Genomic DNA, 27,460 nt, shown 5'->3' with positions numbered 1-27,460 from the left:
ATTTGAGTTCAGCTACATGAAATCCTATCTCAAAACAAACAGGAAGTGGGGGGGGGGGGGGGGCGAGAGCCCCCCCCCCAACCCACCCCCGAGATACTGATGAAATCTAGGTTTGTAATCTAGACTAGACAATACTATCAAATTGACACTAGTCTCCTCAGTTTAAAAGTTATATTTTGGTTTTACAGAAACTCTAGGTGAGGGATAGAGGAGATTTCAGATTTTTTGTACTAGTGTTACAGTTTTTTGAAACAGGTTCAAAGACCAGGCTGACTTTTGCTTCAGCCTCCTGAATACATATTGGGATTATAGGATGCAAGCTGAATTGTTCCTTCAGTCAGCCTGCTCTGTCCTTATACTGCCATGGACAAACATTCTCTAACATTCTAATATGTTCCCTCTCGTCTCTTGAGAAATGGACCCACCTGAGATTATCATCAGCTCCCCCAACAACTACCAAGCTATTTTCTGCTCGAATCTTTTCCCGGAAGTCCTCCATGGCTTCAGGGTGACATTGAAGAGAATTCTGACCAATGACAAAGAGGACTGGAGTCTTCATGTCCAAGAGGGGATCATCCACATCCTGGAAGAGGCGGCAGTTTAGATTTAACCAGCTGGTCCTCAGGAAGCACTGTCCCTGAAGACACCTAGAAGGGTCTGCTGTGACCCTGCAGGAGGACCCACCCACCCAGGATGCAGCATGCACTCCATTGTCCCACATTCCTGCTGCATCCCACTCCCACTGCCAAAGACCAACCAGTTTCACCTCGCTCTTACCCCCCGGGGTCCATCCACAGTAAGCAGAGGAAACCCAAGGCAGACAACAGCAGTGACATACTCCATCACAGACACCTGTAAGTAATGGCACCATTCAGTTTTAGGGCAAGTAAATTCACTACACCCCAGCCTCCCCAGAATGCACATGGGCCTGGGGATAGCCCAGAGCCACCAGTCAGCCCCAGCTTTTCTTGCTTGTTCTAGCCTTCAGTTTTGTCAGCCATATGATTAAGTGTACAGAGCACAGGCAGTTACCACCTAGAGAACTGGAACCCTGACAGGACCTTCACACACACCTGAGCCTGATGGGAGTTGTCATACTTTAGTCCTGTTGACAACCTAGACTAGAGCCTCCTTACTTACTGACTTTATTATTGAGAACAAATATATTCAAAAGAACACAGATGGTAGCAGGCTGGGAAATACAGTTAGAACAGAGTAGCACACTTATATGTGCACACAGAGAAACACCCCAAACACACAAAATACACAAATGTCAACACCATCCCTTAAATGAAGAAATCTTTCATAGGCTGTTTTAAGGGACACTCCCACACAGCCAAGACTTCTCAAAGCATGTGGCTCCTGAGAGTTCTGTTCTAGGCGTGTGGAGATTTGTAGATGCTTGTTCTCACTATATAAAGGAGCCAAACATGAATACAACATCAAATTCAAAACTAATTTGTACCTATTTGAAATGTTAAGGGGAGAGCATAGTATGTATTTAAGTCTGAGAGAAAAAGGAACCTTTTTTCCCCCAAGATACAATGCTCAAACATTTATAAATAAAATACATATTTGGAACTTTTAATATTGTTTAGCTTTCTTCTCCTAAGAAGTTTGGAGTAACCTAGAACTTATATATAGTCCAGGATAGCCCCAAACTCATGGCAACCTTCAGGCTTCAGCCCCCTTAGGGCTGACATTACAAGCATGTGCCATTACACTTTGGAGGTTTCTTCAAAATAATCTGGAGCACAGAGAAAGTGGGCGGGAATAAGACAAGCAAGCCTGACTATGAGCTGAGCACTGAAAAAGCTAGGTGAAGAGATCAAGGAGTTTATTTATTACTCTAGTCTTCTATTGTAGCATTTCTATAATAGCATTCAAAAACTAAGACTGCCTTCCACAGTGTAAATGTAGCTTCCCATGCAAAGCGTGTAGTACTAAGAAAAACAATGAAGATCTCAAAGTAATAATAGTAGCACTGCTCCCATAACCACCTTCAAGTTTTCAGTAATTTCCAAATACAACAGAAACTACTTACATGACAGGCCACCAAAGCTCCTGTATTCCATCCAATCAAGATGATAGGTTTGTGTGGGAAATGGCTGTGAATCTTTGTGGCAAGAGAAAGAAGACAGTAAGATAGGTGACTCTAAGGCACAGAACAATCCCACACTGGGTGCGTATATCTCAGTGAACCAAACCTGGGCATTCTCACCTCTAGCACTTTGCTTCTCACTGCCCCAATCATGTGTTCAAGGCACTGCAGAACTCCTACTCCACTGCCATTGTTCAGCAGATGGGTAGCTACAGGGATGACCTAAAGGGAAGAAAGAGTATCTGTGCCAGGAGTGCCAATCAAACTTTGATTCTGCTTAACATCCTAAATCCCTTAGACAAGTGATACTTAATGCCAAAATTAGAGTTAGGGAAATGAACCACATTTCAGTTGAACAAACCTGACCCCCTCCCACACACTCTTCTCTTTAATCCTCCAAGATTACATACTTCCTACCCAGAATTCCTCTTGCCCTTACCATTACCTTGCCTAAGCAGGAAAGCTGTGACTGCCAGAAGCGGTGGCGGCGTGAGGCAGGGAACACAGAGCTGGAGGGACCAGAGGAGGCGATGAGAATCAAAGGAGAACCAGGGAGTTTGCTCTGAGGAGACAGAATCCCATCCAAGAACCACTGAGTGAGAGGTATTCACCTATAAGCTCACAACAACTGTATCAAACAGTTCTCGCACCAAGCATTGATCCTTTGTTTATGACTAGAGAGATGGCTCAAGCAGTTAAGAGCACATACTGTTCTTCCAGGGAAGATGACTGCAGTTCTCAGCACCCATATCAAGTGGCTCACAACTGCCTGTAACTCAGTTCCAGGGGATGCGAACCCTCTTCTAACCTCCATGAGCACATGGGCATCTGCACTCATATGCACGCATGCACACATACTTTAAAAACAAATCTTTAAAAAGAATCCAAGCTTTTTTTTTTTTTTCTTCCCCTTGGTTTTTCGAGACAGGGTTTCTCTATGTAGTCCTGGCTGTCCTGGAACTCACTCTGTAGACCAGGCTGGCCTCGAACTCAGAAATCCGCCTGCCTCTGCCTCCCAAGTGCTGGGATTAAAGGTGTGCACCACCACCGCCCGGCTAGAATCCAAGCTATTAAGAAAAGTTAAACCACTTATCTTCCTCTTGCCAAGCCTCTAAGGCTCAGTCTGAACACTTTATGTGCACTTAAAGACTGCTGATGCTAAGTCAAGACTGAACAACCAACTTACTGGTTTGTTATGTGAAAGCACACCAACAGCAGGGTCCCACGGCCTCTTGAGGAGAAGCGACAAGGCCTCCGCTCCTGCAGCCCCAGTTTTGGTGTTGGACGACACAAGCATCCGGTCTATCAATGTTGGGATCTACAAAGAAGGAAGAGCAGAGATGATTCCAGTGTCAAGTGAGAAACTCTCCCTTCAGCTGCAATTGGCTGCAGGAAGAATTGGCTCCTAGCTCTTATGCACAGCCACAAATCAGTGCACAGCCACAAAGTGCACTCCCGTGGAAGCAAAGCAGAGCTGATCCTCTGGAAGGAAATCTGGTGAGATGCACCAAGGGACAAGTACATTCTGCCATCCCTTTTCCCCATGACTGTACTTCAGGTACTTTCTCACATCAGAAGACACACAGAAATCAACCTCAGCTATACTGAGGGGGTGGGTGAAGCACTACACAGCCTGGGATACAAAAGACCCTACCTCAACAAATAGTCTTCAAGTTGAGACATGTATAATGAACTCTATTATTGTTCCCCCCAAATATATCCTACTATATTATATATATTTTGCTTTATATCATATCCTGTTTTTAACTATCTCCCAAAAAAGTGACCTCATCAATATATAAATATAGGTTTGAGACATGCTGATGCTTATACTGCTAAGAAATATCTTCATAAATCCCACAATACCCACAGAGAAGTCAAAACAATCTCAAGGAAAAAAAGGAAAGTTTTTAAGAGTTAGAGGTCGTTTTCAGAGGAATCTCAAAGGGATTTTCGGAGACTAGAGAATATAGTATGAGGCAGGCATAAAACTCCAAAGGCAGATGAGCTATTCCTTACTCAAGAGAGAGAAAGAGACAGAGACATGTAGAGTCAGAGAGACTGATCTGAAGCTGGGAGTAGCTCTTACCTGGGATTTGCAAGGCCCTGGGTTCAATCTCTAGTACACAAAAGAACTAAAGTAAAATAGACAATGTGGTATGTTACTTGAAATCCCTCATCTGTCCTTCATATAAATATGCTTCAGTAACTTTAAGAAGATTTGAAATCTGGGCCCAGCACTCAGGAAGCTGAGGCAGGAGGGTATCTAATTCAAGGCCAGAAAAGGGAAACCCTGTCTCAAAAAATAAGTAAATAAACAACAGAAGGAGAAGAGACGATGAAAGAACTGTGCATGAGATTGTAGAAATTATACCCTCTAGTCTACCTCAGTTAACTCAGTGTTCTTACAAAGCACAGAGCTAATCCTGCAGAGAGATTTACTCTCAAAGGGTGAGAAAGACAACCAAGTTGGAAGTGGTAGTGAGGGATGTGCAGTGCTAAAACCATGGGAGGAAAGCGAAGCCCACACTGGTGATAGAGCCATCCAACAGAGCAGGGAAAGTAAGCAAGTCACATCTGAAGCAGTAACACAAAAGGTGACACAGGCTTAGCAGAGGCAGGACTCCATCATGAGATGAGGTATGCACTATAAGGCAAAGGCATGGCTGGGTATAGTAGCCCATTCCCATAATCCCAGAGCTTGGGAAGCAGAGGTAGGAGAATTAAACAACGTTCAAGCCTGTCTGCTCTATAAAGCTAGTTCCAGGTCAGGCAGGGTTACCCAGTGAGATCCACTCTCAAAAAAACAAACAGCAACGACATGTTGTGGGGTTTATTCCAGACCCAAGTAGACTTAAGTACCAGATTTCAGCAAGGAAGAAGGAGTATGCATTGATGAAGGCTAAAAGGCAGCTACAAAGGATCACCACTCTCAACTGGCCATCCTTTATATCCCCCTCTACTCACTGAGGTTACTTATAAAGCTTTCTCAGGCAGCAGTTTACCTATCAAACTGAAAAGCCTTGAGGCTCACTGTCCACATGAAAAAAGCCCAGTAACTGACTTCCACCCAAGACCAGGCTTTCTAGTCTTTTCAGCCCTATATGCTTCTGTCTCAACACAATGAAGACCCTGAGTCTGTTGTCCCTTCTCTGCTAAGGGGGAAATAGCTGGGCTAAGACTAGGACTCAGCCAGGCGCTGTCTAAAGCCTAGTAAGTATTTTAAAGCAAAACAACCCCATGCTCACTAACAGCTGTAGTCTGGAGGAAGAGGAGCCACCAATGGAGAGCACAGCCCAGGGCAGAAAGTACCTTATAGTCAATGTGCTCACTGGTATACTAGTGTACTGGGTACATCCCTGCTGTTCCAGTTAGCCCACACTGGACTCTAGCAGTTTGTCCAGGTAGCACTGGTACCCGCTGTGCACACTTAAAAGAGTCCACAATATGGGTCTGTCATGCTCAAAATATCTATTACCCCATTCACATAGTAACTTAAACAAAAAGTAGTGCAGCCTTGTCTCTTCAAGCAAGGGAATCACTTCTAAGTCCTGGGCATGGCAAGTGTGGCAGAGCTACCACTGCCCCGGGTACTACCAGCAGTCGCCCCTAGACCCTAGAGCACACTATCCACCAAATACACTTCTTGTTGCTCACTCCAATGCAAGGTAAATTAGCTGAAGGAAAAAATGAGGTCAAATATCCTACCACACATTAACTGTTTCATCTAGTCCTGAGTTCTCTTTTACATTGGCATACAACCAGTTTTCTTCAGCTTTCTAATAAAATAAACACAGCATTTTATAACTTCAAAAAAAAATTAAGACTAAGAAACAATGAAATTAGAAGTTTTGAAGACATGACTCTCTGTGAACATATATGACCACGCAGATTCAAGGATCTGGGCTCTACCTCAGTACCACCATGTAAAAGAAAAGCAAAGTGAAAAACTGAATTAAGAACCATTACCTAAGACCATCTTGTGCTGAAGCAAAGCACACATTCCTCAAACCCCTATGAGGGCCACTTACATAATCCTCAGTAGTTACTGTGGGCTTCTGATATACTGGCTTTTGTGTCAAGAACTCCATCTCATTTGGTAACTCAATCCCTACAGAATGAACTTGCAGTGTAGATCAAGTTCAAAGTGATGGAGATCCACCTGCCTCTGCCTCTACAGTTCTGAGATTAAAGGTGTGTACCACCATAGCCGGCCCATAGTCCATCTCTTCGTGAGTAGAGTTAACTCAGGCAGTTCCCTGCTATGTAATCCCTGGTCCTCTGAGAGCTACAGAACTGCCTCACACACACACCTTACCTTGGTCCTCCTCAGTTTACCTTCATCTCTTTCACCACAGTTCAAGTCAGTGATGACTCAAGGTGAGAACTGCCAGGCTACAGAGGTGAAGTATGTATCCTGGTTTTCAGATGCCACACTTTATCCAAAAAATGGCAGAACTGAAGAACTGTATGCCAAACAAAACCTAAAATGATACCCTTTCTCTATTTTTAACAGCCAAATTGTTAGTGTCCATGCTGACATAGTCACACAGCCGTATTCAAACCTACATCCTGAACCCATAGCAAACACAGGCTGGTGCTACCAGGTTGAACCAACAGCAGCCTTACCTTCCCTTTTAGTGTCTGCAAGGCATCCAAGTAAGCAGCTAGCATGGGTAGGCTCAAGGTCTCCACAAGGGTGGTGTGCAGCCACTGGATCAGCTTGGTGTCCCAGCTGACACTTGCCAGCGCCTGCCGCACCCTCCTTGCACACTTGTCCACAGCAACACGACGCAGCACAGGCTCATTGCAAGCCTGAAAGGTATTCACAAAAAGAAAAAAAACAAGAGTTACACTCGGTTAACAAGCAGGGGCCTCGGGGAAGAGAGCACACGGGACACAACAGCCAGTGAGGCCTGAACTAAGAGAGTCAACTATAGGCAGACTTCCAACGTCTTACCCCTTCATTGGCCAATCGTGCAAGCCGGTCAGACTGCAGGGCTTTGAGGATCTTGTTAAACAACTTATTCTGAGCCACTGTCCAGCCAGTCCTGTAACAGAAACTCAGAGAAATTAAAATGTAACCTTGAGGACGTTTGCCATGTATATCCTCCATATAAAGAGATGCTGTCATATTTTTGTTCTCATTATGAGAGTCTAAGGTCAATGAGCTAAAGCATGAACTCTAGCTTTTGGTCCCAATTCTGACAATAAATCACCTTATCATACATTACAAGTCACAACAAGTCATGGAGTCTTTTCAGTGCTCAAAAGCTAGTTATTTATCTGGTAGCTAATCATATTAGTAACTACAGGCATGTTTCAATTCTTTCTATCTTTCTATCTTTCTTTCTTTCTATCTATCTATCTATCTATCTATCTATCTATCTATCTATTTATTTATTTTCTAGTACAGTCTCACTTCAAATCTATCTATCTATTTATTTTCTAGTACAGTCTCACTTCAAACTATACTCAAACTCCAAACTCCTCTCCTGCCTCAGCTCCATAGGGCTGGGATTACAACACATGCCACAACCGATCAGCAAGCACTATGCTAGAAGCACTAGAGTAAGGTAAGAGCTCTAGTTAAAACAGTTTGAAGAGCAAAGATGAAACAGAGCTGTAATAATTCTATAGTCCCTCAACACTGTACCTAATACTAATGGTTTCCCTTTTCCATGTTTTTTGCCTTTTTTGTCACACAACTGTGAAATTATATTACCATTTTCTTATCCTAGCACATCAGGACATACAAATGCCTGTCTTCCTTACTGACAGCTTCTAAGCCCAGCTGTAAATTGCAATTACAAGTCTATCCTACTATTCTCAGCCCCGCTTCCCTGCCAACATAGGACACTCCTCACCTCATTCCCAGCAACTCAGTCATCTTGACATCACAGCTGTGACTAGTAATCTTTTTTTTTATTAGATATTTTATTTACACTTCAGATGCCATCCCCTTTCCCCATTCCCCCCCCCCCTTAGAAAGCCCCTATCCCATGCCCCCTTTTCCTTTTTTGCATTTATACATTGTTTTTAAATAATGTTAATCATAAGCGTTATAAGTTTGGAATTGTTCAATCAGAGGTGTAACCCACTGACCAACCTAGATATAACAACTATCTTTGACTGGTGGAGATACATGAATATCTGCCTCCCTGTCTCCCCCCTCTTTCTTTCTTTCATCACCTAGCTTCTCCTCTCCTTCTTCTTCTCCTCTTCTTCCTCTCAGTACTCCTCCTACCTTAGCTCCTCCTACACATCACCCTTCCTGTTAAAATGAAACTTTTCTCTCAAAATACAATTAGAGCATAATTATGCCAATTTGTACCAGTGAGGTACAAGATAGTCCTAATACCCTGTCCATCCTTTTGTTGACTAAGTGACTAGTAATCTTTAAGAGGCCGGAGGAGAAAGGCAACGGAAGATATTTAAACTCTACTTACTCTCTCTCTAATCAAGAAACTAACAAGCCAGACATGGTAGTACATGCCTTTAATCCTAACATTCAGGATGTGGACACAAACAGATCTCTTTGAGTTCAAAACCAGTCTGACTCCCAGGACAGCCAAGGCACACAGAAAAAAACTGTCTCAAAAAAACAAAACAAAACCCAAAAGCTTTCAACAACTGGTAATAGAATTACATTAATGGGCTAGTGAGATGGCCCCATGGGTAAAGCGATCATTGCAGTGCAGGCACCAGGGCCTGGGTTTGTATCCCTACCACCCACATAAAAGTCTGTAACTCTGTTCTGGAGTTGAGGGGTGGGCAGAGAAAGAAGGAACTCAAGGGTTTGCTGCTCAGTCCACGTAATCAATCAGCAAGCTCTAGGTTCACTGAAAGACTATCAAAAAATAGAGACTAGAGAAAAATACCAGATAATCTTGGACCTCCACCTGTATAAACACAGGCGAGAACAGCTGTATAGTCCACATGTACACTTAAATGCTTGAATACACATATACATGGGAAACACACACATACAAAACAAATAAATAAAATGTAAAAAAAGTTATAGTTCTGCACGAAGCCTTGTGGATCCCAGATCTCTCCAATCTGATCATCTACTGACTGTTACTCAGCTTAGTTCTGTGTGCTTCTGTCCCTGATCAACACCTCCCACTGCCCTATGTAGGCCCATGTGCATCAAGTGCAGTCCTACACCTGGACCCTTTTCATTCATTCCCTGAACTCCCACAGTAACACCCTCTGTCCTTTTCCTCACACAACTGTTAAATATCACCTTCTCCCAAGACTTCCTTGATCCTTCTTATCCCACCTGAGATTCTCTAGCTCCGTTTTTCAACAACCTCACATTCTAACCATTCTGTGTTTGGCTCCCTTTGTTAGAATACAAAAGCCAAGAAAACCAAGATTTTTAAGGTTTTGGTTTTTGTTTGTTTGTTTTTGTTTTTTCGAGACAGGGTTTCTCTGAGTAGCCCTGGCTGTCCTGGAACTCACTCTGTAGACCAGGCTGGCCTCGAACTCAGAAATCCACCTGCCTCTGCCTCCCAAGTGCTGGGATTAAAGGCGTGCGCCACCACTGCCCGGCTTAAGGTTGTGTTTTAATGCTAGATTCCCAGTACATACAACAAGAGCCTGACACACTGAGGAGTTAAAACAATGCTGAATGAACACAGCGATTGCGCACGCACAATCCAAGCGCTCTGAACAGCTTGGTCCCCACACATAAGCAACAGGAACAACACAGCATAGTCAAGCTGCAGAAAAGCTGCTTGAAATGGTGTTAACAGTCTCCACCTCTTACTTCACAGGGGATGAGCAGCCTTTCCATCACACATGACCTTACTCAACAAGAGACTTCTACAGGTTTATAACTACTAGTATCATGGCGCAGTGAATACACAGATGAAGGACAAATTACCCTTTTAATTTACTCTGTTCAACTACCTGGTAGTATTATTTACCAGAAACTCCCTTTCTCTGTGTAAAATAAAAAATCTACCATACAACTTACATGGTCCAAGAGAAGCCTAGCCAACCAAGAGGCAGGATATTATTCCACTCTGTAATAAGGAGCGGGCTATGTACCCTGAGTCTTCCTGTCTAAAAAACAGACAGACTAGATGCCTACTAGATGTCTATAGATTTAAATAACTATGGTTACTTAAAATTCAGGTTAGCTATGAATAATAAGAACAACCTAGGTTTAGAGAGAAAACCAGGCAATCCCTCTTCAGAAATGCCTTCATTTCCCTCCTTGATAACAGGATCTAATCCAGCCAAGTACATCCCCAGATCTTACTTTTTTGAGACAGAATCTCATCAAACAGCTCAGGATGACCGTGAACTTGCTATATAAGCAAGGCTCACGTCAAGCTCATGAGCCTCCTGCTTCTGGCTCCTGAATGCTGGAATTACAGACTTGCAGCATCTCACCTTGCTAGGAGTGCCTTCTATCTATGTGCAAAGCTTTCCTTGCTACAGATAAATGCCCGAGTTCCCAAAGCTACTCACTCTCTTGTAATACTGTGGAGGGAACTAGAAACAAGCTTAGGTTTCTAGTGCTTTTTTCTTTTCCCCTAGTTCTCTTGGTGTGACTCTGTGACTTCATCAGAATCATGTCTATTAAGACTTTGGAGTTCGGAGACAGATGGGAAGCCTTACCTCCACTTGGATAGGAAGGCTTGTTGGTCCCTACCCCTTTGGTTCATACTCTCCTTTTCCTTCACATTACTTAAATGCACAGCATATTTACCCTATAGCATCTCTCCATAAACAGTGATTCTCAGGTAGGCTGGAGACCTGCATGTGTAGCAGTGGGAGGAAACAGAATGTTCACAAACAGTATAGGAAAGGCTTTCCAGAGACAGATACAGTGCCATTTTAATACAGTACTTCTTAGTGTTTTTTTGTTGTTGTTGTTGTTTTTGTTTTTTTTTTTTTTGAGACAGGGTTTCTCTGTGTAGCCCTGGCTGTCCTGGAACTCACTCTGTAGACCAGGCTGGCCTGGAACTCAGAAATCCGCCTGCCTCTGCCTCCCAAGTGCTAGGATTAAAGGCATGCACCACCACCAGCCGGCTTAGTTTTTAATCATTAGTTACATTCTACCCTCTCTGTTTTGGTTTGGTTTTTCAGGATACAGTTTCTCTGTGTAGCCCTGGCTATTCTGGAATACACTTTGTAGACCAGGTTGACCTCTAACTTAAAGAGATCCACCTGCCTCTGCCTCTCAAGTACTGGGATTAAAGAGGTGTGTCATCACCACCCAGATAAATTCTACCCTATTTGTAAGCACTAATATTATAATTTGTGTGTGTGTGTGTGTGTGTGTGTGTGTGTGTGTGTGTGTTGTATACATGCATATGCATGTGAGTGGTGTGTCTAAGTGTGTACATGTGAAAGCCAGCAGTTGAATTTTGGGTGTCCTATCTTTCTCTGTATTATTATTTTTTTTAACAGTTTCTCACTGATCCTGCTACTCCATTCTTGGCTAAATGGTTGGCTAGGAAGTTCCAAGGATCCTCATCTCCTCCTTCTCCAAACCTGGGGTCACAGACATGTGTCACTTTGCCCAGCTTTTTTTTACATAGATGCTAAGGATCTAGCTCAGGATCAGCAAACACTTTATCCTCTGAGCCTTTCCTCAGCTCTTCCCTAGTCATTTTTTAAACTCTATTTCACTATGAAATCAAAATGATACGAATAAAAGATGATTTGAACAAAAGAGTTAAAATCTATTTAGAACAACTGCAACAACACATGAAATTAAATCTGAAAGCCACAAATTTTGAGTCTAAAAGCTCAGGAAACACCCCTTAGGGTTACTGCTGCACATACAACCAAGTGACCCAAGAACCGAAGCGTGTTCTATGTGCTGTCAGCTTCATGGGAGGCTAAAAAATTAAATGGGCAGGGAGGAAAGATCTAACCCAATATTAAGATAAAGAGCATGCTAAAGATGTAATTTAGGAGCTGATGGGAACTGTGTGAGTCAACGGCCCGTCCTTTGGGCCTGACTGTTTACTTTTCAGGAGTGCAAGAAACACATTTTCTCATTTCATAGATGACATCACAGCCTTTTGTCTTCCTTGGTCTGACCAACCTGAATGATATGCTGACCTCAAGCCTGGCCCAGGTGAAGAAAGCAAAAGAGCACACTGGTCCCAGAAAACCTGACTCTTTTTTTTGTTTGTTTGTTTTTAATTTTTTCTTTTTTAAGAGACAAGGTCTCACTATGTAACCCACACTAGCCTCAAATTTGGATCCTCCTATCTCTATTTCCCAAAGGCTAGGATTATAGACATATCCCACAAAGCCAGCAAACCCAGTATTTTCAAAGGTAATTATTAATTCCCTGATTCTGTTCCAAGGGACACTGGTTCAATGCAAAAATATCTAAAAGAATTAAAAAGATATCATTTTATGTGTATGAATCTTTTTGCTTTCAAGTATGTATGTGCATGCCTAATACCCAGAGACCAGAAAAGGGCACTAAGTCCCCTGAAACAGAGTTAAGGTGGTTGTTAGCCACCACGAGTGCTGGAAACAGAAATCTGGCCCTCTGCAACAACAGCAAACACTCTTAACTGCCGAACCATCTCTCTAACCCCAGATTTAAAAGAAAAAGTAATTAAAAAAAAAAATTCTCTGTGTGTAAATGGGGTGTGTATGATGTATTTAGGAGGGGGGCACACATCATGGCACTTATGGGGTCAGAAAACAACTTTGTGGAGTGATTTCTCTCCTTCTCCCTTACATTGGTTCCAGCGATTGAGTTCAAGTCACCAGCCTTGGACCAGGTTTGTGTTTTGCCAAATGCCATCTCACTGCCCCTGTCTAAAGAAATTTTTTTAAATCGTCTTTTTCTTCATTTATTTTAGCTTTTATGACACAAGGTCTCTCTAAATAGCCCTGGCTGTCCTGGAACTTACTAGGTAGACCAGGATGGCTTCAAACTCAGAAATCTTACTGACTCTGTTTCCCACCCACTGGAAATCAAGGTGTGCACCACCATGCCCAGCCTATAGGAAAACTTTAAGTAAAAGTCAAACAGGATAAGACAAAGGATATCAGAAAAGCTTAGTTAAGTCACACAATTAAGAAAGTAAAGAATTAAAAGGGGAAAAAGAAAATAGGCAAGATATAAGAAATAAAAGAATACAACTCAAAGCTCTTGAACTTGAAGAAATACCAAACATCCAACCTAATATATACACATACATATTGTAGTATATATGTCATACAATATATATGTGTGTATATATGTACACACACACAGTAGTATAGTTATACAAAGTTCAGGAAGAACTCTGGGAAGGTTTTTGGTTGAAATTCTAAAGCTCTCATTTTAAAGATAAGACAGCCTACTTTTAAATATTTTCAATACTAGGTTGTTTTCAAACTAAAATATTTTATTTTAAATGTCATCTGGCTGGGCAGTGGAGGCACTTTAATCTTAGGACTCAAGAGGCAGAGGCAAGCAGATCTCTGAGTTCCAGGCCAGCCTGATCTACAGAGTGAGTTCCAGATCAGCCATGGCTACGTGAGAAACCCTATTTCAAAAAACAACAAAAACCCCACATCATCCAAGCAAGTGAATGAGTATTTTGTCAAGTATCTTCTCAAAGGCAGAGCATCCAATGCAGCTTTCCATCTGAGGAACAGATGAGGCACAGGAGGGGTGGGGAGGTATCAGGAGAGGAGTGGGGGTTGTGTTGGTGGCCCAACAATTATGACTGTGACACAGAAACATAAGAACATGACCCACAGCCACCCAGCTAACTTCTTTACTATAGAGTAAAACATATGAGGGTTATAGAATATACAGTCCCTGACAAAATTCCTGTTTTAGTGCAAAAGCAGCCAAGGGCAATAGCTGTATTCCAATAATCATTAATCATAGACATTTGAAGTGAAAATCTTATGTTATGAAATATCTCTTTTTCTCCAGCCAACTTAAAAACATTAAAAATTATTTAAGACATTCATAAGCAATGACCAAATATGGCACATGGGTCAGTTTGACATCCCCTGCCTGATCTAGACAAACGCAGAGACTGAAACCATTTCATACAGTATCTACTCTATTAGAGAAGACTAGGATTGGGTGGTGATAATAGATATTTGTTTCCTACACACAAAATGATCTGTGAGCAGTTTCAACTTAGTACAAGAGGCAAGGGAAAGAGCCCTAACAAAGAATGGAAGTTTCTTACTCTAAAGATACAAGCCACTCAGTCAGTGGTCTCTCTAAAAATAATTATCTAGATCTTAGGGAGCTGTCCTATAGAAGTGTCCACATGGAGTTCTCAGTGTGAAAACCTGTAATGTTACCTACCCTATGCAGAAAGAAAGGAAGCAGCAATTTATCAATCAAGGGAAAGAAGGCAATAAGATGATTGTAATCATAGCAGAGACAACTTCCGAACAAGCTATATAACACTGACCTCTGAAGATAATATGTGCTAACAAATAATGGAACCAGCTATCTACAAACATGACTATCCAAAGAGATAGCTGAAGGGCTGCTGCTAACACAAATCTCATCAGGACACAGAAACAGTTTATCAGTGTGTAGAAGGTCCTAATAGAAGGATGGGGGCTCACTCTAGAGACCGTAGGTGAAGGGACCCTAGTCTACTCGGTGTGCCCATCTTTCTTCTGTAAACACGCTCTACTCACCCCATCCCCCAACCCCCCCACCCCCCGATAGAACAAAATGGTTTCTCAGGATTCTCTACTGGGAACAGACACTCTGGCCAAGCACTCCAGTGTCTCTTCTGCCTTGCAGTTTTATCTTTCCTTATAAATTAGGAAAATAGTGACCATAAATGATGGCACAAGCCTTGATTTAAAGTAAAATAATGTATAAAAATAAATAAAAGGGGCTAGAGAGATGGCTCAGCAGTTAAGAGGACTGACTGCTCTTCCATAGGTCTGGAGTTCAATTCCCAGCCACATTGTGGCTCACAGCCATCTGTAATGGGACATGATGCCCTCTTCTGGTGTGTCAGAAGACAGCTACAGTGTACATACATAAAATAAAATCTTAAAAAAAAAAAAAATCTTTTAAAAAAATAAACCTTTAATCCCAACACTTGGAAGGCAGAGGCAGGTAGATTTCTGAGTTTGAGGCCAGCCTGGTCTACAGAGTGAGTTCCAGTACAGCCAGGGCTACACAGAGAAACCCTGTCTCGAAAAACCAAAATAAATAAATAAATAAACGGCAAAGGAGTATCACACACCCATAATTCCAGCACAGGAAGGTAGAGGCACAAGGATTACAAGTTCAAGGTTAACTCTAGCTACTAGGAAATGTGAGATGGGCTTATGTTACACCAGAGACCCTGTCTCATAAAGATATCAATAAAGGGAGTAGAGACATAGTTCAACAGTTGCAAGCACTTGTTGTTCTTGAGAAGACTAGTCAGTACCCAGCATCCACATCAGCTAACTCACAAATGCCTGAAGCTCCAGGGGATCCAACAACCCTTTCTGGCTTCCAAGGGCACTCACATGTGGCATACATTGGCATATCCTCACAGACATATACACAGTAATATAAAATATATCTTTTAAAAGAAGGCGTGACTGAAGGAAGGCATTGTCATGTACTATTAAGTCTAATGACTAGCTTCCAGACCTCTCAATCATAACCAAGGGTTAACTAATTTTAAAAAGTACTTCAAGTCTCTCATACATTTGACCCTAATGTTTTTTTTTTTGATATATCATATTTATTGTATGTTCATTAGTATTTTGCCTGCATGGATGTCTGTATAAGGTTGTCAGAACCCTGGGAACTGGAGTCACAGACATGTCTGAGCTGCCATGTGAGTGCTGGGAATTGAATCCGGGTCCTCTCAAAGTGCAGTCAGGGCCTTAACCACTGAGCCATCTCTCCAGGCCATTTCTCATATTTTTTAAAGTTGTATTTTTATTATTATTTTTAATTGTGTGTGTGTGAGTATGTGTACACACATGTAGGTATGTGCATGCAGGTGCCCAAGAAGGCCAGAAGCATCCCCCCTAGACCTCTGAAGAACTACACCCTCTTAACCTCTGAACCATCTCTCTAGCTCCTCTCATCATTTCTGAAAATTAAGTTGTCATGGAGTTATACCTCTAACCTTATAAACCTGTATTTTAAAGCAATTCAAGCTATTAGCCTTACATATGACTTTTGAAACATTTATTACCTTAATTGTAGATCATATCATATCAATGCAAATCTTACAAACACAAGTTCAGTTTTTTAAGGAGTTTGGGTGGCTCTTCCTACAAAGTTAGTCATAACTACATCCAGCAAGCCAATTGTACCGTGTACAGTTTTGTGGTGCTGGGGCCTCACGCATGCCAGGAAATGGCTTTACTTCTGTGCTACATTCTCAACCCCCACTTCTTATGAAAAGATTAACGTTTCACTATGCTGCCCACACTTATCTCATTCAAGCCCTCCTCCTGCCTAGGCCTTCCATGGTGCTGCAACTGTAGACATCTGCCACTGTGTATGCTGGTCAGTGTGCTAGAGTTAGGACAGCGAGTGAGGCAGCTCGCTGAGACACAATGCACTGTGAGAGAACACCCTACTGCGTGGCCATAAGTGAAATGAGATGAACTCCAGTCAACGTTTCAATGATGATGATACCACAGAATTACCCAAGCACTAACTAACATTAGCCCCAAACTGGCCAACTTACCCAGGACTGGCCTACCTGTTGACATGCTCTTCCCAGTCTTCTGGTGGAGGAGGAGCATCTGCGTCTGTCCTGGCGAAGATCACATGCCGCTCACACTCGTTCATCACACTTCTTGCCTTCTGATTGTCATAGAGTGGAACAGGAGTTGCTGTGACGGTCTCCACATCTATTGGAACGTCTGACTCACTGTAAACAGGTGAGGAAATAGGACCAGGCCACACACACTTCACACAACACAGATGCTTAATCATCAGCTGGTTGCCAATGTTTAAAACATGTCTAATGAACATGATTAGCTTTAAATGATTTTCACATCCACAAGAAAATTCTGATCCAGTCATGACATCCTCTCATCTAGCTCTCTCCTCTCCCTGATGTGTGCCTGGGAAAGGCAAGGTCATTACATTTCTGTGGCTTTGGTTTTCTCTTTTGAAAGTTTTACCCTGGCTTAGAGTTGACTATGTTGCCCAGGCTAGCCTTGAACTCAGCTGTTATTGTTCTTTTAAGATTTTAAAAGTTTTGTGTATGCATGTATGTGGGTTACGTGCGTGTGAGCTCCAGTGTCCACAGAGGCATCTGACCTGGGTGCTGTGTGCTGGATGTGGGTCCTCTGCAAGAGCAGTGTGTGATCTCAACTGCTGACCCATCCTCTCCAGCTCCTAGCCTTAACCTCTGGACTCTGCTCTTGCCTCAGCTTCACCAAGTGCTGGCATTATAGGCATGAGCTACCACACCCGGCCCCAGTCTTTTTAAAATGCAGCTATACAAAAAGTAACATGCAGATATCAAAATAACAATGTTTATATACACACAAGCAAATAATTGGCTAGCTAGGCATACTGTCCAAATACAGAAGCTGTAAGCCACATGTGGCTACTTAAAATTATTAAAATAAAACAGACTTTAAAAATTCAGTTACTCAAGGCTGGAGAGATGGCTCAGCAGTTAGAGCATTTGATGCTCTTGCAAAGGACCTAAGTCTGATTCCTAGCACTCACATGGAGTGACACAATTGCCTAATTCTAGCTCCAGGGGAATCTGATACCTCTGACCTCTGGGGACAATGAACATACCACCCTCATAAACACAATTAAATATAAAATAAACTTTCCAATACAGTAATTCGGTTCCTAAATCACTGATTCTCATTTTAAAAAAAAGTCATTAAGATACAAACACAAAGCAAGAGGTTTTATATAGTTTTTTAAAAATTCAAATTCTATTTAAAGGTGGTTTTCAGTTATGCCCCAAGCCAGAAGCATCAGGATTATGCTAAAATGTTCCCCTAAAGTCAAGACTCATGAACACTGAGGAAACTGAAAGCTAAAAAACTGTTACTATCATTGGGAAGGAAAACTCTTCTGAGCTGGGTGGTAATACAGGTCTGCACTTGGGAGGCCAAGGCAGGCAGATCTCTGTGAGTCAGCCTGGTCTACATAGAGTTCCGAAGCAGCTAGTTCTGTGAGTCAGCCTGGTCTACACAGGATGACCAGGGCTACATAGAGAAACCCTATCTCAAACAAGCAAACTACTCTTCTAAGTCACAGCACTGACTGCAACCCGAATGTTGGGAGGCTGCTAACTGGAACTCACAGCAAGCTCAAAGCTAGCCAGGGTACACAGTAAGACCCTGTATCGAAGGAAAACACACCAGCTCAGCTAGGTGGCACATATCTATAATCCCAGCACCTGAGAGGTGCAGGCAGGAAGATCAGAGATCAAGAATCATCTTAAGCTATACTGCTGTCTGGGGAGTGTCTGTGTAGAACCCAAGTACAAGATCTCAACCCCCACCAAAACAAAACAAACAAACAAAAAATAACCTGTGCTTCAGGAAAAATTAAACAGAAAGTTAAAATAAACACAAAATCTCTTATCCAAAAATTTGTAATAATCAGAAAACTAGCGTTTCAACAAATCCTGATATGGGTAGAATCAGAAAGTTCAAAATAATTAACTAATTGGTTAGGTCAAATGTAACCAAATCACTTATCAGAGAGTAAATTTTTGAAATGTTCTTGCCCTCTAATGTAGGGTGGCTGGAAATATAAAGAGATTTAGGAAGGGTTTATATTAGCCCACAGGTGGCTTTCTGTAAGGAGGGAAGAATGAAAACAATGTTTGGGAACTCCCTCTCCATCTGTGCAGCAGCCAGGGACTAGAATGATAGACTGTAGCCATTGTCAAACAAACTAGATGCTGCAGTAAAGGGAGGAGGGAATTCTTCAGCTTCCTCTTCTCACACAAGTTGTTAATCTTAACTGAACAAGTTAGGCTGTGTTTTCCTTTGTACATCTCCCTTTCCTAAGGAGACCTTGGAAAGGTCTGTGAAGGTGTCCACACTTGCCCTGACGTTCTCATGCTGCTCATCCAAGCTCTCCAGTCACCCTGCAGCCTCAATCACTCCCAAGAACATCTCTCTAAGCCCCGCCACACCATCACTGCCAAGGTCAGGCCGAAGTAGCCCTTAAGAAGGAAACCCAAACTCACATGGTATTCTCAAACTCACATAGTATTCTCCTGCTGCCGACGGGGAGTTACAAAGAGCATGCGGGTGGGGCGGGCACTACTGGCATCTGGGTGGGCACTCCATGGTTTTGCATAGCTATGATCCAGAAAAACGAGGTCCAGTTCTCGCTCATGCACTGAAAGCTGGAAGAGCAGGGAAGTACCCATCCGCCGAGCCGATGTCTGGAAGTCCCTCTCCCCACCCCGGTGGGCCATGTCAGTAGCCAGGCAGCCAAGTCAGGGCATAAATATCTGCATGCTAGTCACCTGCAGTGAAAGGGGGCTTGTCAATTCAATAGCTTCCATTTCTCCCAACTTTCACTATCAAGACATGCCTTTAGGCCTGTCATTTGTATCGTCAATTATGCACATCTTTGTGCCCTCCTACACCACTACCAAACAGAAAGGTGCTGGTGCCATACAATTGTAAACTGACAAGACTTCACAGTTCAGAAAAACATGACCTTTGCAAGTGTCAAGGCGTGGTGACGAACGCCTTTAATCCCAGCACTGGGGAGGCAGAAGCAGACGGATCTCCCGGAGTTCAAGGACAGCCTGGTCTACAGAGTGGGTTCCAGGACAGCCAAAGCCACATAGTGAGATCCCGTCTCAAAAAACACGTACATTTGCTGGGCAATTTCCTTCTTGGGTGGTAAAGGTTTGTGCAAACCCGAGGGATCACAAACATGAATTCTTCAAAAGCCGAAGGTCCCTACTTTCCATCCCCTAAAAAAGATGTGCGCAGGGCTGGTCGGCTGGAGCGCCCCGGCACAACAGGCGGGCACCGCGGGCCTCCGGGGAGCTGAGTGCAGCCCAGGGCTCCATGCATCATCGATTTGGGCTGAGGTCAAGGGGACCCTGCTAGGGTCACGCTCCACCAAAGATCTGCACCGACCTCATGGTACTCCAGAGTTTTGAGAAGAGAAAAACCAGAGCCCGCCCTCAGCAAGGCCGGGCCCTCAGGAGGCCTCTCCTCCTTCGTCCTCCCTCGGCGAGGCGACGGGCAAACGGCCCGCTCCTCCGAGAGGTTCCCGCCACGGAGCCGCAAAACCTCAAAACGGCCCACTTGGGCGGCCCGGCGGCGGCCCGGGGCCCCCGGAGACTCGGCCAAGGTCATCCGGAGTTCCCGGCGAGGAGAAGCCGACCCGCCCCGCCTCCCTGCCCGGGGCCCTCCTCGGCCCCGCGCCTCGGCCGCCCCAGCGCCGGGTCAGCCTCCCGCGCCCCGCCCGGCCAGGCCCGCGGCTCCAGTCCCGGGCCCCCGCAAGCCCGCGGAGCCCCGAGGGCTTCTCCGAGGCCGCCACCCGCCGCCTGGAACCCCACGGGCCGCCACCCGCGCAGGGGTAGACCCCCGTCTCACCCGCAGTAGTCGGCCGCGCGCTCGCCCGAGCCGGACCCCAGTGCGCGTGCGCCTTACCGCCCGCCGCCGCGGGCTCTGAGGAAAACGCGGAAGTGGATCGCAATCCCGGAACCGCTCGGCGGCAAGCAGCAAACCCCGGAGCGGATCCGCACCCGCTTCCTCGTTGGCTTGTGAGGAGCGCCTAAAGCGGGCGTAAAGACGTCCTCCCCTCTGCGTTTTCTGTGGGGGAAAAAAAGAGGGCAAAGAGCTCGGTGACTCCGCCGCAGTGAGTTCCTCGTCCCAATTACAGAGCTAGGTTCAATTTGCCGTGGGCGGGTGGGGCAGAGACTTGGGGCAGAGACTTTGTTTATAATCCCAGGACAACCTGAGTTACAAAGTGACACCCTGTCTCTTTTCTTTCTTTCTTTCTTTTTGGTTTTTCGAGACAGGGTTTCTCTGTGTAGCCCTGGCTGTCCTGGAACTCACTCTGTAGACCAGGCTGGCCTCGAACTCAGCAATCCGCCTGCCTCTGCCTCCCAAGTGCTGGGATTAAAGGCGTGCGCCACCACGCCACCACCGCCCAGCTGTGACACCCTGTCTCAAGACCTCAAAACAAACCAGAGAGATGGGGAGAGGAAAGGGAGGGAAAGCTTCGCAGAATGTTGGGAAACAATTCTAGGGCTCTGAAGAGAAATTGGTAGAGCTCAGACTAGGATGGAGGTAGAAGATGAGGTAGAGGAGGGATGTAAGATTCAATTTTTAACTGCCTAGCCCAGCAGATCCCAGCAAGCAAATCTTTGGCCTTTTTCTCATCTCAAAATGTGCAAATACCTAAACCCTGCCTCACCGGGTTGCCAGGGGAATGGAGTGGATTATTTCCGTCACCTGTCAAGAGCTCAACTGGTTTCTTGATGGCAATTACTATGTGCTACCTACCTCCACCTCCATGCTTTAGAACTCACTATTGTTGGTTGTTTTTATTTATTCATTTATGGAGGGGATGGTGAGACAGGGTCCCATGTATCTCAGGCTGGGCCCAAACTATCTATGCAGCCAGGGAAGACCTTAAATTTTGTTGTTATGATTTTATTTTTGTTTTGTTTTTGTTTGTTTTTTTTGAGACATAAGTTTCTCTGCATAGCCCTGGCTGTCCTGGAATAAGCTCTGCAGGCCAGGCTAGCCTCGAACAACCAACTGATCTTGAACTTCTGATCCTTCTGCCCCTCTTCCTTTCAAGTGCTGGATTACAGGCCTGCACCACCATGCCTAGCATAGAACACAGTGTTTTAAACTCTCAGTTGCAATCTCATTTAGGTCAGGAAAATTAATCAAGGACAAGAGGTTTCTAAGTGTGCAATGACTGAAAATTAACTCAAAGGGTATTTCCGGCTGTTCATGGCTTATATCCACCATGTCACTGCAGCCTTGGGTCTGAGCACACAGCATGCACACTTTCACACCGCTTGTGCCATATAGCTGCAGCACCAACAAATGCTTTCGAAAACTGCTTGGCTAAGACTTTAGACTATTGTATGTTATCAATTGCAGCGTTTTTGCTGTAAACACCAAGTTTTCTGCTCTTACAGAAACCTGATAGTTTTATTACGAAAAAACAAAGTCTCTTAATATTTTCCTATCTCTCAGCATGTATCAAAGTAGCATTTCTTTGGATTATGATAGAATGCCTGGTTTTAAAAATTGCCATTTGAATGGCTGCCTTGTGCTTCGTAAGACAATCATTAAATGAATTTTAGCCCGGGGTCAGGACAGACTGTCCAATCATTTCTGAGAACACCTCTGCCCATTTTGTAGCATGCCTTTATATGAAGTAGCTTTTTTTAGCATTAATGATTATAAAATCAAAATACCTATCACCTCAGAGGCAAGAGGATCAGGAATTCAAGAACAGCTTCAGCTATATAGTTCAGAGTCATCCAGGGCTACATGACACCTTGTCTCTCAAATTAAAAAAAAAAAAAAAAAATCAAACAAAGAAATAAAGAGACCAAATGTTATGCTTCTCCATTAGAAAGCCCTCCCCTGAGGCACCGTTGATTTCCCTGTATATAGATTTTGATGGTCTCACTTCTTGTATTTTCTCATCTAAATTGTATGACTTTGCCAATAATTCGTTCCAAATAGAAGAGAATTCTGTGCCTGATGTTGAACTCAAAAGGACAGCAACAGAAAAAGAAAAAGGAGGAGTCCTCAAAGCAGCAAGGTCATTTGTCTGTGTAGGCCTCTCAAGCCATTTGTTTTACCTATGTCACAAGTCCTTCATCTGTTCCGGAGATTCTCTTTGGAACCTCTTATCTCTATGATGTTCCAATTGTTGCTAAGCTCGACTCAGCCTGTGAACCTGGGGCAGAGGAGCTCCAAGGAGCAAGAGGTGGCCCTGTGCAGGGAAGGAGGAGAGGAAACAAGTGTCCAAGATGCTAAGGGTTATTGTGGAGTCTGCCACGATTAGCCCTCCCCTCAGCCCCACACCCAGAGCCTGCGTAACTGTCTACTTCAGAGGTGAGAACCGGGTTCCAAAAGGCTACCGGGAGCCCTGCTAGGTATCACACAGTCAAGTCCACTACATGAATGATGTCCTGTTGGACATAATTAGGTTTCAAAAACCTGTTACCAAGCACCTAGCATCTTGGGAGTGAGAAAATCAAGTCCATAGAAACGAAGGCAGTCCTGTTGGCCTCCATATCTGTGGGCTCTGCGTTTGGGAACTTAGAGTCAAAAATATTTAAGGGCAGGCAAGATGGCTCAGTGAGTGAAGCAAATATCATTCCTACACTCCATTGGCCAAATGGAATCACAGCCCCTCATGGCTCTGAGACTCAGGGTACTATGTCCTAGGAAGAAAGAAAGGGAAATGAAAATAGAGTTAGTTACCCGCTACATGTGTGTAGAGGCCTACGTCCAGTCCATGCATGCTCTCTGGTTGGTGGTTCAGTCTCTGTGAGCCCCATGGGCCCAGGTTAGTTGATTCTGTAGGTCTTCTTCTGGTGTCCTTGACCTGTCTGACTCCTCAGTCCTCCTTCCCAACTCCTCCACAACATTCTCTAAGCTCCTAATGTTTGGCTGTGGGTCTTTGTATCTGTTTTCATCAGCTTCTAGATGTAGCCTCTCAGAAGACAGTTGTGCTAGGCTCCTATCTGTAAGCATAGCAGAGTATCATTAATAGTGTCAGGGATTGGCTCTCTCCCATGTCACAGGTCTCAAGTTGGGTCAGTCATTGGTTGGCCGGTCCCTCAATCTCTGCTCCATCTTTATCCCTAAATATCTTGTAGGAAGGACACATTTTTTGGGTCAAAGGTTTTGTGGCAGATATGCTACTTGATCTTCATGTGGGTCCCCTAACAATTGAAGTGGGGGCTCTTTCTGACTCAGTTGCCTGCCTTTGGATGTGTCAGAGCAGGTGGTACCCAAGGAAGGCTTCCCTTTTATGAGGAGAAGGGGAGGGAGTAATGGGGGAAGGGGCTTATGAGGGTGGGACTGGGAGGAGAGGAGGGGGCTGATATCAAGATGAAAAGTAAATTAATTAATGAATGAAAAAGAAAAGAAAATAGGGTTATCAATCACACAGGGCGATAAGTTTGAAATACCTGAAAAAGAAACCATAGATGCTACATTACAGCTGCCAACACAGACTTGACTTCTAGGGTACTCTACCGCTCTTGACCCTATTCAAACCCAGACACCAAAATACTTTCCCTGACTCATACCAGCCCCTTGGTGTCTTTGCAGATATGAAGAAAAGAACTCACGTGGAAGAAGGAAATGACCCTGTATGGAATGAGGTAGACACACTGTGGCCATCCTGGAAGAGGAATGAACACCTCCAAGAGCAAAGGGGCAGGGCCAGGCACTAACCAGGTGCCAGAGGTCTAGGGAGCTCCAGGGAGTCTCACCTGAGTTTTTTAAGACTGAGGCAACTTAGCCTAGGTTAGACTCTAATCTGATGGGGCTGCAAAAGTCCACAGCTGTTCTTGATCTCTCTCTCTCTGGCCTCTGGGCATGTACCACAGCGTGGTCCATCAACTAATCCATCTCACCATTCTGATAGACATAGAATCTCGAAGCAGAGGCCAAGCTCCTTGTGCAGCGTCCTCTCTTCTCTTGGTCACTCACATCGTCTCACCCGACAGTCACTCAACTAACATGCCAAGGAAGCTTCAGCACAGGAATACACATGGGATAGCCCACACGTGGAACAAGATAGCGAGTGCAATCTCCTTAGGAAAGTAAACACAGCAGAAACTCCAGCCCACATTCCTAGACTTGCTCTCACTTCCTAGAAGGGTGGATGAGAAAAAGGTCAGATGTTGCCGGATGTGGTGTCCAATGCTCCTAATCCCAGCATTCCTGTGATTGAGGTAGGAAGATCACCGAGCTCCAGGCTAACCTGGCCTTTCTAGTGAGTTCCAGACCAGCCAGGATACATAATAAGGCCCTGTCTCAAAACACCCGATTTCAAAATCAGAGAAAATAGAAATGGGAAATACTGATTTCTTTCTGCCCTTCACAGACCCTAATCTGGCACCTCTGGCATCAGCCACTGGAAAATGACTCCTTCTTGAAAGTCATACTTCAGGATTCAGGTTCTAAAAAGAAAGAAAGGTAAGACAGAAAGAGGCAGGAGGAGCCCAGCTCACTGATCAAAGCAATAGCAGAGCAGCTGCTAACCCATTCTTAACCTATAACTAACTCAGATGAAGGGTCAGCACCCCTGCCACACAGCCAAGGAAAACTGGAGGGTGGCATTAAAGGAGAATCAAGAGATAAAGATGGCCTAGAATGCACACTTGGGTACCAGCAGCAGCTCTGTCTTGAAGCCACAATTCTTGAATGTAGTCGGCCTAATCCTAGCCTCTGGTTGAAGCCCAATCTAGTATCCAACCCAGACTAACATCCCCTTAGGAGTGAATCCATGGCACACCATGGGCCTTTTCCAGCACATAGAATCTGATTGGTCCATCTTAGCCAGGTGCCCACCATCCTTGATCCAATGATGTAGTTTTCTTGGAATTTCCCAAACAGCTTCCCATAGAGTGTGGAGAGACCCTACCCCACTGGTCTCTGGTGGATACTCTGCTCACCTGGATTCTTCAGGCCGTGGGGGGAAATCATCCCCAGGACACAGCCTGGGACACAGGAGAAGCCCCCTACTCCTTGTCTCCCCCAGGTTCATTGGCCTGGCCACTGTACTGCTCAAGAAGCTGGCACAACGACCAAATGAAGTCTTGTTTGTGAGGAACCTGATCCTGCTCAACCATGCCATGAAGCCCACTGATGTGAGTCAGACACCAGGCAGCCCAGGCAGGAGGAACATGGGCTTCTGGCGTAGCTGAATTTCTCGCTCCAGGAGCAACCAAGAGCTCTACCACAAAGAAGTCCATTGCACCCTGGGAGGACCCATCACACTGCTGTCATTGTCTGGTCCCCCTCATGCCATCCATCTCCCATCCACTCTTACATCACCCCAGGAGTCAGTCTTTATGCTAGACGCTGGGATTCCAGAAAGAATGTTGGCAGGCAGACAGGAATGGGAAAGCTTTGTCGGGGAGAAAAGGGAAGGCTGGAGTGTGGCCCGATTGAAGGCTGCTGCTTTGGGAAAACCAAAGACGGGCTCACCCAATCGATTGATTTGAAACTCATATTTGGCTTTTCCTGGTTGGACCTATGAGATTAGAAGCCTAACAACTGAGTTCAACCCCAGGCCCCACATGGAGGCAGGAGGATACCGACTCCCACAAGCTATCCTCTGACCTCCACACTTGCATTTTGACACAAACATGCCCCCATCACTACACAACATAAATAAGTAGAAGTTAGGTCATCTGTCATCTCGCTGTTTATCAAATCCTGGCCATCAGGGGCTGACAGTCACTGTTTGATTCCTTGGCTTGTTATTAAGGATAGGGGACTGACTTCCTAGAGTCTGGCATAGGGCAGACTGGACTCCTGGGCTGCTTTCTGTAGATAACAGATTGGTCTTCTGGACTGGTAGCCACAGTGAAATGCTGTTATATGTGGTGTGGTCATGACCCATCTATATATCCAGTCTTTCAGAAGGACATGAGTTTGTCCACTCATCAGGAGAGGCAGGTCCCCCTACAGAAGGGCATGGAGAGAAGGCAGGTTCAAGGAGGGCAGGCTGCCTGTGCTATTGGTGCAAGGTGGAGGTGTAGACAAAACAGGAGCCAGAGGCGAAGGGGCTTTGTGGCATGTGCTGCTAAGACTTGTTTCTAATCATTTAAAAAGGTAGTGGGTATTCAATGGGCAATCCTGAGGAATGGTCTGAAAATTCATGGGTGGGTGAGGAGTTTTTGAAAGAAGGATGTCAGCTAGAAGGTACTGATAGGAGTTTTTCTAGATCAGGAGATATTAAAATTGCCATGGGTGGACCTAGTTAGCACCATGGTTCAGGACTGGTCCTGAGTCACGTTTCCCTCTTCTCAGAAGCCTCTTGGGTCTTCTGCCATTGATATCATTATAATTCAATGATCTTCCAAGCACCCTTCATTGTAACCCATTACTATCTTTTCACCAGTCTGTGGCTGCAAACACACACATGCACACACGCACGAACAGTATATAGCCCTATCCTATGGAGGAGGGGGCATGAACCCAGCCAGACTAGAAAGGCTGATGCTAACCTATTAAGGGTTTCAAGATCTGGCTTCCAAGTCCCTGCCTTTGCTTTGCAGTGTACTGTCACACTACAGGTGGCCCAAATATATGACCAGGATACTGAGATGACAGGTATGTCTTTTCCTAGGGTGTTACCAAGCATATCTGAATGGGCTCTTTGGAACCTTTGAGACCCAATTCTTAAGGCTTACCAAA

The 27,460-nt window shown here is 44.6% G+C and overlaps 2 protein-coding genes across 11 annotated transcripts in view; one reads left to right on the top strand and one right to left on the bottom strand.

The window, feature by feature from the left end:
• Nucleotides 1-20,769, bottom strand: part of Kansl3 (KAT8 regulatory NSL complex subunit 3) — a 37,980-nt gene extending 17,211 nt beyond the window's left edge. For 3 of the 9 annotated variants that reach the window (XM_034521215.2, XM_034521217.2, XM_034521216.2), the window contains exons 1-11: nt 20,636-20,769; nt 19,280-19,545; nt 16,786-16,956; nt 7,062-7,152; nt 6,731-6,916; nt 3,288-3,419; nt 2,547-2,663; nt 2,222-2,323; nt 2,045-2,116; nt 778-852; nt 426-583 (exon numbers count right to left, since the gene is read on the bottom strand). In XM_034521215.2, the coding sequence (XP_034377106.1) occupies nt 426-583; nt 778-852; nt 2,045-2,116; nt 2,222-2,323; nt 2,547-2,663; nt 3,288-3,419; nt 6,731-6,916; nt 7,062-7,152; nt 16,786-16,956; nt 19,280-19,494 (1,319 nt within the window). In that variant the 5' untranslated portion in view covers nt 19,495-19,545; nt 20,636-20,769. Of the gene's footprint in view, nt 1-425; nt 584-777; nt 853-2,044; nt 2,117-2,221; nt 2,324-2,546; nt 2,664-3,287; nt 3,420-6,730; nt 6,917-7,061; nt 7,153-16,785; nt 16,957-19,260; nt 19,546-19,902; nt 20,042-20,173; nt 20,293-20,635 lie in introns of those variants that run through there. The other 6 variants (XM_034521218.1, XM_034521219.1, XM_034521221.1 and 3 more) reach the window with 6 other exon arrangements.
• Nucleotides 20,770-22,928: 2,159 nt separating this feature from the next.
• Nucleotides 22,929-27,460, top strand: part of Fer1l5 (fer-1 like family member 5) — a 49,064-nt gene continuing 44,532 nt past the window's right edge. For both annotated transcript variants that reach the window (XM_034521394.2, XM_076915078.1), the window contains exons 1-5: nt 22,929-23,131; nt 24,359-24,411; nt 25,140-25,231; nt 25,797-25,905; nt 27,322-27,376. In XM_034521394.2, the coding sequence (XP_034377285.1) occupies nt 23,047-23,131; nt 24,359-24,411; nt 25,140-25,231; nt 25,797-25,905; nt 27,322-27,376 (394 nt within the window). In that variant the 5' untranslated portion in view covers nt 22,929-23,046. The remainder of the gene's footprint in view (nt 23,132-24,358; nt 24,412-25,139; nt 25,232-25,796; nt 25,906-27,321; nt 27,377-27,460) is intronic.

Source organism: Arvicanthis niloticus, chromosome 17 (assembly GCF_011762505.2).
Source record: "Arvicanthis niloticus isolate mArvNil1 chromosome 17, mArvNil1.pat.X, whole genome shotgun sequence".
NCBI lineage: Eukaryota > Metazoa > Chordata > Mammalia > Rodentia > Muridae > Arvicanthis > Arvicanthis niloticus.
The sequence above is the reverse complement of the archived record's forward strand: the minus strand, read 5'-3'. Positions and strand labels throughout refer to the sequence as shown.